We start from the raw sequence: 12,867 nt of genomic DNA on the forward strand, positions 1-12,867 counted from the left end.
TATGAGCGAACATTACAGCCCTGCAACTGATTTTATTGCAGCCCCTGCTGACATCTTGATTTTAACCCGGTAGGACCCATTTCAGACTTCTGACCTCCAGAGCCATAAGATAATGTTTTTGTTATTTTAATCCACCAAGTCTATGGGAATTTGTTACAGCAGCCACAGAAAACGAATCCAGTTCCCATTATACAACTGTGGAAAACTGAGGGTCAGAGATGTTCAGCGACTTGCCCAAGGACACACAGCTCGTGAGAGGCAGCAGCAGGCCTGTCAAAATCCGAAGTGCGTGGTTTTCACTGCTGCTAGGGGAGAAGAGGTGGGTCTGGCTGGAAATGGAATAAATCTTCAGACAATTGCTAAGACAATTCTATGCAAAAACGTTTGCAATTGGTTGTTTCAAGTCTGTTGTCCTGATGGACTGTGAGCTTCCAGAAGGCAGGGGTTTGCGTCTGTCTCATTTACTGCTGTGTCCCGAGTGCATAGCGGGTGCTCGGTAATGAAGACCTCACTGGGAAGGTAACATTTGAGCAAAGACCTAAGGGAGCTGAGTGAGTGAGCTATGAAACTATTTAAGGCAGAGGAAACAGCAAGTGCAAAGGTCCTGTGGCAGGACCATGCCTAGTGATGTCATGGAATTACAAGACGGGTGTGGTTGGAGCAGAGTGGATGACAGGTGCATGGGAGGAGGTGATATGACAAAATCACGTAGGATCTGCTGGACCATTGTAAGATTTCAACTTTTTATCAGAGACAGATGGGAGCCATGGGAGAGTTTGAGCAGAGGAGGAATCCAGCATCACTTAGGTTTTAACATGATCCTCCTGGCCACTGGTTGGAGGATGAACTGTATCGGAGCAGAGGTAGGATGACCAGGTAGGAGGCAACTGCACTTGTCCAGGTGAGCGATGATGGTGGATACAGGCCAGGTAGGAACAGTGGCGCACATAAGATTCTGGGTTTATTCAGAAGGTAATGCTAATGGGATTTGCCAATGGATTGGATGTGGGATGTAATAGAAAGAGAGAAGTCAACAAAAGTGCCCCCATCAATTAGTCGGATGGGAAATCACAGGAAAGCTCTTTATAAATTGCTGCAAAAACAAAAGGGACAGATTTTCATTACTAAGGTCTTGAGAGCCAGACTCTTTGCTGCCTGCACCCTGCCTTGTTTATTTCCTTCCCCTGCACTATGCCTCAGGTTGTATCTCTCTTCTCATTTCCAGCTTCCCCTTTCATCTGCAAAGGCAACATTTCTTTTTGCGGATTTACTGTGTATTACCAGTTGTGAACTCTCAACTCTGAGTTTCCCATTACTGTCTTTCTTCCTCTAGCTCAATTTCTCAGGACTCAAATCCACCCCAAACCAGAATAGCAACACAGTCCTGTGTGACCGGCCACCTGCCAGCTTCTCTGGCTCATCTTCTACCTGGTCCCACCACCCACACTCACCTTTGCTCAGTTCTCCAAATTCTTTCTGGCCTGCAGATCTTGAGACTTGCCAGAATTGTGTGAGCCAATTCCTTACAATAAATATTCATGTATACTTATATGTAGCTATCCATTCTATTGATTCTGTTTCGCTGGATAACCCTGACAAATACAAACACCTACTATATGCCAGGCAATATTCTAAGCCCTGTGGATTCAGCAGAGGAACAAGACATACAAAATTCCCCACCTTCACGGAGATGATAATCTGATGAGGCATACAATGTCAAAAATAGGGTAGTCACTGAGAAGATAACTCATGAGCTGAAGCATACAGAAGGTGAGGGAGGGAGCCATGTATACATAGGGAGCAAAAGATTCCAGGCAGAAGGAACAGCACATGCAAAGGCCCTGGGGCAGGACAGTGCCTGACGTGTTGCAGGAACAGCAAAGAAACCTGGGTGGCTGGAGCAGAGTGAGCAAGGGAGAGAGAGGGAGGAGGGGAGGGCAGGGAGGAGACAGGGCAGGTCATGCAGGACTTTGTGGGCAGCAGGGAGGATTCAGACTTTTGCCCTGAGGGAGGAGGGAGCCCTGGAGGACCGTGGGCAGATGCGGGGCGGGACCTGACTCAGGGGCTCACAGGCGCCCTCTGGACATTCTTAGATGGGCAAGGAAACAGGAGACCGGGGCAGAAGCCACTTCAACAATCCAACTGAGACATGCACATGATCCACAACCATGAGCAAAACAACTTAATAGATGGTCACTTAATTGACCAACATAGAAAATGAGACTCAAGGAGGCAAAGAGACTTTTAAAAATATAACTAGAACTACCATTTCCTAGGTGTCTTCCATGTGCCCAGTCCCTTCCTTAGATGTTCTGCAGTCCTCACGATAATGCTTTGAGGAGAGATGACCAAGCCATCCTGGTTTTCCCAGGACTTTTCTGGTGTTAGCACTCAAAGTCCAGCATCCTGGGAAACACCCCTTCCCTCCAGTCTGGGTCAAGCCAGGATAGTGGGTCACCCTACTTCAAGGTAAACGTTAGGACTCCTTTCTACAGATGTGGAAAGGGAGGCCCAAGAGAGTTTGTAAAACCGTTCCCAGGTCACACCACGAGTCAGAATGCAAGAGAAGAGCCAAGTAGGGTGGATGGGTGTTAAGAGGGAGACCTGCTCATCATCCTGGCTGTGCTCCACCACTGGTTACCAGCTTTGGCGCAACTGCAGCTGAGCCAAGTAAGAACCAGTTAATTTGAGATGCTCAGAGGAGGAGAGAGAGGAGGAAGGGGGGAAGGGAGGAAGAAGAGGGAGGGGAGAAAGAAGAGGAGGGAGAGGGAGCGGAAAGGGGGAGGGGTTGTCATTAATCAGGTGACAAAACCGAGTGACAGAGGCATTTGCCCAAGGTGGGGGAGTCTCTTAACAAAATGTGTTGCCAACCGCCGCATCTGCTCACCTGCAAGGAAAGAGAAGTCGATGGATCCCTTTGAGATCTGGCCATGACCCATCCTTTCAAACCAGGCTACCTTTTCCCCTGGGTACCAATGATCACAGTGGTGAGTTATGAAAGAGGGAGCGAGGATGTGAAGAGGAAAACCCAGCCTCTTCCTGGGGATTTACCACCATCAGCTCACGAGTACTTCACACCTTGCCAAGTAAGAAAGGATGGGATTCCAATGTTCATGGAAGCACTTTTTATAAGAGCCAAGACATGGAAGCAACCTAATGTCCATGGACAGATGAATGGATAAAGAAGATGTGATATATATATATATATATATATATATATACACACACACATACACATACAGTGGAATATTTCTCAGTTATAAAAAAGAATGAAATAATGTCATTTGCAGCAACATGGATGGACCTAGAGATTATCATATTAAGTGAAGTAAATCAAAGACAAATATCATATGATATCACTTATATGTGGTATTTTTAAAAAATGATACAAATGAACTTACTTACAAAACAGAAGTAGACTCACAGACATAGAAAACAGACTTATGGTTACCAAAGGGGATAGCGGGTGGTGGGTAGAGATACATTAGGAGTTTGGGTTTAACAGATACAAACGACTATATATAAAACAGGTAAACAAGGACCTACTGTACAGCACAGGGAACTATATTCAATTTCTTGTAATAATCTATAATGGAAAAGAATCTGAAAAAGAATAGATATACACGTGTGTGTGTGTGTATGTGTATAAAACTGAATCACTTTGCTGGACACCTGAAACTAACACAACATTGAATATTAACTATACTTCAATTTTTAAAAACGGTTTAAAAAAAGGGGGTGGGGGGAATTCCCTGGAGGTCCAGTGGTTAGGACTCTGTGCTTCCACTGCAGGGGGCATGGGTTTAATCCCTGGTCGGGGAACTAAGATCCCGCATGCTGCGCGGTGAGGTCAAAAAAAAAAAAAAAGTTTGAAAAATATGGGTGGGGGTGATAGCAGCCGCTCTCGGCCCTACCCCCATCCAATTTACCTGATTCGCATCGCCACACTGTCTCGCTGGCCTAGAAGTATTGCCTGACAGATGCAGGAGTGTAACGGTCTCTGAGCAGGCAGGTGAACCTCTGTGGTGTAATTCACACTCCAGAGCTCTTCCTGGGATCAGGTTGTGGCTGAAACTCTCCTGAAACACCTTCTGAGTGGCTAGTTCTTCCCCTATCCAATCCTGCTTCCCTCCCTCCCCTACAAGTGTCTCCTGAGAGCCCTTCCTTAATAAATTACTCACACAAGAATCCTCACCTCAGACTCTGCTTCTATAAAAATTAACCAAAAGCAGGTGGTGATCCTTATTTTTGTTTCTTTGGGGTTTTTAAAAAAATATTTTTTGAGGTATAGTTGATTTACAATGCTGTATTAGTTTCAGGTGTACAGCAAAGAGATTCTGTTCATATACATATATATATATATTCTTTTATATATATACACATATATATTCTTTCAATTCATATACATATATATATATTCTTTTTCAGATTCTTTTCCATTATAGATTATTCCAAGACATTGAATACAGTTGCCCATGCTATACAGTAGGACCTTTTTGCTTATCTATTTTATATATAGTGCTGTATATCTGTTGTTTCATTTGTCTTTATCTTTTTTTAAGAAGGTAATAATTACTTATATTAAAAAAATTCAAACAATGCAGAAGTATATAAAATTAAAAGTGAAGATTTCCCTGTGCCCCATCGTTATACCCAGAGCTCACCACTGTCAAAAGCTTAGAGTGAATCCTTCAAGGCTAGGTCCTATTCACAAGCTCAGTCATGTAAATATAACATTAAATATAAATGAATTTATAAATTCACACAATCTTCTGAACACAAATGGTATCACTCAACATACAGTCCACTGTGCTGTCCAACACAGTAGCTACTAATCATATATGGCTGTTTACACTGAAATCTATTAAAATTAAATAAAATGAAGCATTGATTCTTCAGTTGCACTAGCCACATTTAAGTTCTCAGTAGCTCCATTGACTGGTGACTACTGTAGATGTAGAACATGTTCATTGTCATAGAAAGTTCTTTTGGACAGCTCTGTTCTACTATTACGTTCTTCTTCATGTAACCAAGAGCAGCAAAATTTGCCAAGTGTTGAAGTTGAGCAATGGGTACATGGGAGTTTGTTATACTATTTTTCCTACCTTTGAACGTTTAAATATTTCTATAATTTAAAAAATTAAGAAAATAATGTTTGGGGCAACTTTCCAAGTCAGTTCACATGACCAAAATTGAACTTTTTATCAGCTGTATAGCATTCCATTATATCCATGGGCTCTAACTGTGCCAGAGATAGCTAGGTAGCCCAAGATCAAACAAAAACTTCACACTCTCCTTTCCATGGTGTAGAATTGACAGTAGGAGGCAACTACCCTGCCATGGACTACATTTCCCAGCTCACCTTGCATCCAGGTATGGTCATGTGACCATGAATGGCCATTGACCTGTGTCACTGCAGAGCCTGAGTTTTAATAATGTGGCTTCGCCACTGTCTGCAGAGTCTCTGAGATACTAGTATGGCTGAGCCACAAAACAGAAAGCATCTGTGTCCCCGAATCACCACATGTAGGAAAACCACCCACCAGCCAGAAATATCCTCATTGGACTCTTAAACAAACAAGAATGAAATTTCTTTTTCTTAAGCCACTGACAGTTTGGGGTTTATTTGTTACAGTAGCTTGAGCTGGTCTCACAAATGCAACAATTTATCCAGCCAGTCCCCTGGTGTAAGCATACATTTAGTTTATTCCAAGTTGTTACCATTTTTTATTCCCCAGTGGACAGAACACCCCATTCAGAGTCCACACTTCACTGTTGCAAGATGCCATAGGCTGCCCCTACGCCAACACCCACACACCATCTCGGGAGGATCGAGAGTAGGGTGAGGAGATTTGAAAGATTAACTCTTCGTACCATAAAGACTGAGTTTCCCAAATAAGGCTGAGCCAGGAAACTGAGACACTGAGAACACAGAACTGGCCATGTTTCTCCTCCTGGATCCAGCAGGAGCTTGTATGGAAGATCAGAATACTGAACGAAACATCTAAAAATGCACTTTTTTCCCCCATGTTGAGTTGTAGTTTAAATAAATCCCATCCCCAGCCCCACTGCCCCATCATTCATGAAGCTCTTCTCACACATGCCAGGTAGTATACAATGTTACCTCTTTGGTTTTAAGCTTCACAACATCCCTGTGACATAGGAACCCTCATTACCTGTATCTTGCAGCTGAGGAAACTGAAGATCAAAGAGGCCGTGTGACTTGCCAGAGGTCGTGTGACCTGCCTGAGGTCACACAGCAAGTTTAAGGCACAAGAGAAAAAGCTTGGGTGGGAACCGGGAGACCTGGATGTTATCTCTTGCTCAGCCACGGACTAGTTTGTGGCAAGTGTCCAGCTGTGTCTCAGCCTCCTGGGTCAGAAGAGTCTCCTCCCCGCCACACTGGGCATAGAGATTCCCCAACTTACGTCTTGTCTTTGATTCCAGTGAGGATGTGAACATTCCCCAGGTGTATATACCACAACACCCTGTGAAGAAAGAAAAGAAAAACACCATGACCCATCAAGAAGCTCTTTGGACTCAACCTGAAAAACTACTCTTGGTGTAGCCTCATAGAAACAGATTTGATGTGCTTAGATGAAAGCCCCAAGTGAATGACAAGCATACATTATTTTATATAACCTTCACAGCCACCATTCCTGCTTTTCCACACTTCATTTTCGTTTTTCATTTTGTTTGTATTATCTTCATTTTTTTTCATTTACAAAGAGTTCCAGATGATTTTCAAAAACATACATTGAGGAAATTCCCTGGAGGCCCGGTGGTTAGGACTCCGCACTTCCACTGCAGGTGACATGGGTTCAATCCCTCATCAGGGAACTAAGATCCCGGAAGCCGCGCAGCACGGCCAAAAAGAAAAAAAAAAACTAATGAGAACCTACTGTATAGCCCAGGGAACTCTACTCAATATTTTGTAATGGCCTATATTGGAAAAGAATCTAAAAAAGAGTGGATATATGTATATGTATAACAGATTCACTTTGCTGTACACCTGAAATTAACACAACATTGTAAATCAACTATACCCCAATAAAAATTAGAAGAAAAAAACCCCCATACATTGAAACATGCATTCTCAAAAGAAATGATATCTCCCCCCAAGAGCAAAACTTGGTTCTTGGGAAGAGATGAAAAAACCTTATTCTTCATGTATAAGACACACACAGATATACATAAAATATATAAATAAGTGTATAGTATATCTGTAGTATTAAATTTTAATGGGAGGGTAAGACAATTTTTTAACATCTAAAAGGCAGTGCAGTCCCCCAACATTTAGCTCCTCTCCATCATATCATCATCACCATCATCACATCATATTATCATCATCTTCAGCATCACCAACATCATCACCACCATCATCAATGTCAGCATCACCACTCTTTGCTTATCAAGGGCAGAATAGAGTGCTAATGGCCAACACCAGTGCTGACACTCCAAAGAAACAAGTCTGCATTTTAGCATTTCAGGTCCACAAATTACCTGCTCCTTCTAGTGAAACCTGCCAGTCAACAAGTCCCACAGACCCAAACTCCCAACTTTCTTATTATCACTAACTGAAATTCTCTTGCTCTTTAATTAGTTTAAAGACAACAGAACATTGCGTTTAAGCATATCAGTGCTAGGGTCAAAATGCTTGGGCTTAAAACTCTGGCTTCACCAATTACAGACTACGTGGCCTTGGGAAAGTTACTTAATCTCTTTGTGACCAAATTTTCTCCTCAGTGAAATAAGGGAAACGGATCCAATGTACAACACAGAGAAAACCCACACTTGTTGCTTAGATAAGGTCTCCCATTCTTAGATTTGAACCAAAGACCAAAACTCACGAGACCTGTGAAGGAAACCATGACATGAAAGATAAGCAAGACCAAGAAAAACTGACACCTGAAGAAAAAAAAATTAAGAGAGCAGACAGGATGGCTCCATCTCATTGTTCAGGCCTCAGCACAAACATCACTTCTGCAGAAATACCTTCCCTGACTTCCCTCTTCTATGTCACCCCCGGTCACACTCTATGACAATTTCTTTTGTAGCGCTTGTCACTCCCTGAAATGCTTTTGTTTATTTGTTATTTGGAGCAGCATAGTTTAGAGATGTACAGACTCTGGATCCAGGATGCCTGTTTTTAAATCCTAGTTTTACCCATTACTAGCTAAATGGTCTTGGGCAAGTTATTTAATCTCTTTTGCTTCATTTTTCTCCTTTGTAAAATGGGACAATTTTATTTTCATTGGGGTATAGTTGCTTTACAATGTTGTGTTAGTTTCTGCTGTACAGAGAAGTGAATCAGCTATGTGTATACGTATATCCCCTCTCTTTTGGATTTCCTTCCCATTTAGGGCACCACAGAGCACTGAGTAGAGTTCCCTGCGCTATGCAGAGTGTTCTCATTAGTTATCTATTTTATACATAATAGTGTATATCTGTCAATCCCAATCTCCCCATTCATCCCACCCCCGCCCTTTCCACCCCTTGGCGTCCATATGTTTGTTTTCTACGTCTGTGTCTCTATTTCTGCGTTGCAGATAGGTTCATCTGTAACATTTTTCTAGATTCCACATACATGCGCTAATACACGATATTTGCTTTTCTCTTTCTGACATAGTTCGCTCTGTATGACAGTCTCTAGGTCCATCCACGTCTCTACAAATGACCCAATTTTGAAAATAAAAACAAAAATAAACAAATGGGACCTAATGAAACTTAAAAGCTTTTGCACAGCAAAGGACACCATAAACAAGACAAAAAGACAACCCTCAGAATCAGAGAAAATATTTTCAAATGAAGCAGCTGACAAGGGATTAATCTCCAAAATATACAAACAGCTCATACAGCTCAATATCAAAAAAGCAAACAACCCAATCAAAACATGGGTGGAAGACCTAAATAGACATTTCTCCAAAGAAGACATACATATGGCCAAGAAGCACATGAAAAGATGCTCAACATCACTAATCATTAGAGAAATGTAAATCAAAACTACAATGATGTATCACCTCACACCAGTCAGAATGGCCATCATCAAAAAATCTACAAACAGGGGCTTCCCTGGTGGCGCAGTGGTTGGGAGTCTGCCTGCCAATGCAGGGGACGCGGGTTCGGGCCCTGGTCTGGGAGGATCCCGCGTGCCGCGGAGCGGCTGGGCCCGTGAGCCACAATTACTGAGCCTGCGCATCTGGAGCCTGTGCTCCTCAACAGGAGAGGCTGCGATAGTGAGAGGCCCGCGCACCGCGATGAAGAGTGCCCCCCGCTTGCCACAACTAGAGAAAGCCCACACACAGAAACGAAGACCCAACACAGCCATAAATAAATAAATAAATAAATAAATAATGTATATTTAAAAAAATAAATAAATAAAAATAATAAAGGCAATAGTACTACCCATGGGAATGGCACACTGCACTTTAAAAAAAAAATCTACAAACAATAAATACTGGACAGGGTGTGGAGAAAAGGGAACCCTCTTGCACTGTTGGTGGGAATGTAAGTGGGTACTGCCACTATGGAGAACATTATGGAGGTTCCTTAATAAACTAAAAATGGAACTACCATATGACCCAGCAATCCCACTACCCTGAGAAAATGGGACTATTAATGACCCAATATCAGAGGCATTTAGTGAAGACTGAATACATTCTCTATTTGAGGAACTTAGATAGGTGCTGCTTGGGAGGTTGCTATTACCGTTAGTGGCTTCCTTTCTTCCTATCTCCTCCTACCGGTATGTCAGCCTCACAAGGGCAGAAACCTTGTCTGTTTGTTCACTGCTCTATTCTCAGTGCCTAAAACAGCACCCAGCATACAGTGGGTGCTCAGGAAATACATGTCAACTGAATGACTATAACGAAACTCTTCCTTGACAGATGAATTCCCTGAACCGACTGATTTTGGTCAAAGGTTCCCCAGTGAAGATGTTTGCAGTGTCCAGCCTAGAATTATGATCTCTTGGCTGGACAGTCGAGGCCCTCCCTTTTCCTTACAGTCTATTTCCAGTGCAGACTCTCCCCAGACCCCCTATTCAGGCTCATACTCACCCCAAAAGAGGAGAAAACTGAAGCTCCACATCGTGCAGGTTCTGTCATTCAATGAAGAGTACTTTCTCGCTGTTTCCAGGGTTTTCAGTAAAAGAGGGCGTGGGGAGAGGGGAAGGGCAGGGCCCGAATTGCTCAATGCAGCCAAGGCATCATGGCCCTTTTTGCTGAATTGCCTCCACTCATAAAGGAGAGTCTGACAAACCTCTAATCGTCTCCTTTCTCTACAGTGAAGAGAAGTTTGTCTGGCTGATGGGTCTCTGTGTGGGTCTATCTCCCTCTCTCTCTCTCTCCTTCCTTCCTACTCACTTTTTTCTTCCCCCAGCAACATCTATCTCCCGTCTCTCATCACCTTATTTTATTGCACCCAATAATAAATAAGCTTCCACTACCCAATGAAGCAAGGCCCAAACTCAACCGTCTCCTCCCAGCCTGCCCCATACAAACATCATCAGAGCCCTCAGGTACCAGGCGCTGTGCTAAACACGTTTCCAATAAAATTTAATTTCACCATGATGTCAACATCATATACTAGGGATTCCCACCCCCACCTATTTCATCAAAAAGTACAATTAAAATGGAAACCACGGCTGAGAGAGGAGATGCGACTTGTCAAATATTACCCAGACCCGAGCTTTGAATCCGGGACCCTCCGACTCCAAGGTCTAGAGCTTTCACCATTTCATTTGCCTTTAGCTCCCCACAATATCTGATCACTGGACAGTGACACACCCCATTCCCAGCACTGCCCCCAAACCAACCCAACACACACACACACACACACACACACACACACACACACAAGCCATCTCATAAACACGTTGGTCTAGGAATGTCTTAGTTAGGGCCCCCAGTTGCAGATGCTCAGACAAGGATTCTCGTGAAAGTAGTTCATCAGGGAGGTGACCCCAAAAAACTCCAGCTGAGGATGGGGGAAGTGAGAGAGGGAAGGGGAAGAGCCTGCAGTGAATGTTATCAGGCAAGTTACCCAGTAAGAAACTGAAACTTAATGTGGCTGGGGACCTCTGGAAGGTAACCTAGAGTACACTCTTCAGAGTTATCCCAACTGTCGGGGGAGGGAGTTGGGGTATTTATCCACCAGCTACCGTCAGTCACTGATTGAGGCTTGTGTCAACCCAAGACCTGGCCTCCAAGCAGATAGAATGGGCTTCAGTTCATAACCCTGTTGATAACAAAATGCAGTGGCTGGCACATGTCAGACTAGTGTGCCCTAAGGGTTGAAGGTCACAGGTGTGGACGGGCACCAACAACACCTGCTCCAAGCCAAAACTTAGGTGCAAAAACCAGCCCCAAGTTCTTGGGAAGAAGAGCCCCACTTGTTTTTATATTCTCCTTTTTTGCTCTGTGCAAGGCAAAATATACACCTTGGAGTTATGATTGCTGAAGCAGATTCATCAGTGGTTCCATCTGTTCATCAGGAGACCCTACCCAGTGAGGCTGCAATTAAGAGCCAGAACAGAAATACAGTAAAGTTCACCAAGAAGGAAGATAAATGGAGCTATGTTAAGAGAAGCTCTGGAGGATAAAAACAGACTCTAGCACCAGATCGCCAGGGGTCCAAATCTTGTCTCCACTGCTTGCTAGTTATGTGTGGTCCTGGGCAAGTTCTTTTTAAAAAAATTTTTAACATCTTTATTGGAGTATAATTGCTTTACAATCGTGTGTTAGTTTCTGATTTACAACAAAGTGAATCAGTTATTCATATACATATGTTCCCATATCTCTTCCCTCTTGCGTCTCCCTCCCTCCCACCCTCCCTATCCCACCCCTCTAGGTGGTCACAAAACACTGAGCTGATCTCCCTGTGCTATGCGGCCGCTTCCCACTAGCTATCTATTTTACATTTGGTAGTGTATATATGTCCATGCCACTCTCTCACTTTGTCACAGCTTACCCTTCCCCCTCCCCATATCCTCAAGTCCATTCTCTAGTAAGATAAAGAAGATGTGGCACATATATACAATGGAATATTACTCAGCCATAAAAAGTAACAAAATTGAGTTATTTGTAGTGAGGTGGATGGACCTAGAGGCTGTCATACAGAGTGAAGTAAGTCAGAAAGAGAAAAAGAAATTTCGTATGCTAACACATATATATGGAATCTAAGAAAAAAAAAGTCACGAAGAACCTAGGGGCAAGACGGGAATAAAGACACAGACCTACTCTTTTTTTAACTTTTATTGAAATATAGTTGATTTACAATATTGTGCTAGTTTCAGGTGTACAGCAAAGTGATTCAGATATATATATATATATGTATATATATATATATTCATTTTTTACATTCTGCTCCATTATAGGTTATTGCAAGATATTGAGTATAGTTCCCTGTACTATACAGTAGGTCCTTGTTGTTTATCTATTTTATATATAGTAATGTGTATCTGTTAACCCCAAACTCCTAATTTATCCCTCCCCTCCCTTTCCCCTTTGGTAACTATAAGTTTGTTTTCTATGTCTGTGAGTCAATTTCTGTTTTGTCAATAAGTTCATTTGTATCACTTATTTAGATTCCACATATAAGTAATATCATATGGTATTTGACTTTCTCTGTCTGGCTTACTTCACTTAGTATGATAATCTCTAAGTCCATCCATGTTGCTGCAAATGGCATTATTTCCTTCTTTTTTATGGCTGAGTAATATTCCATTGTATAAATATATCACATCTTCTTTAGCCATTCACCTGTCAATGAACATTTAGGTTGCTTCCATGTCTTGGTTATTGTAAACAGTGCTGTTGTGAACATTGGGGGTGCATGTATCTTTCCAAATTATGTTTTTCTCTGGAT

At 42.6% G+C, this 12,867-nt stretch overlaps 1 protein-coding gene across 1 annotated transcript in view; it reads right to left on the bottom strand.

Moving 5' to 3' along the window:
* ADGRE1 (adhesion G protein-coupled receptor E1) overlaps positions 1-10,110 on the bottom strand; it is a 48,787-nt gene extending 38,677 nt beyond the window's left edge. The window contains exons 1-2 of the mRNA XM_081234031.1: positions 10,059-10,110; positions 6,429-6,488 (exon numbers count right to left, since the gene is read on the bottom strand). Coding sequence (XP_081090157.1) covers positions 6,429-6,488; positions 10,059-10,089 — 91 coding nt within the window. The 5' untranslated portion in view covers positions 10,090-10,110. The remainder of the gene's footprint in view (positions 1-6,428; positions 6,489-10,058) is intronic.
* Between the last annotated feature and the right edge of the window lie 2,757 nt (positions 10,111-12,867).

This window comes from Mesoplodon bidens (assembly GCF_964165515.1).
Source record: "Mesoplodon bidens genome assembly, chromosome: 4".
Taxonomy (NCBI): domain Eukaryota; kingdom Metazoa; phylum Chordata; class Mammalia; order Artiodactyla; family Ziphiidae; genus Mesoplodon; species Mesoplodon bidens.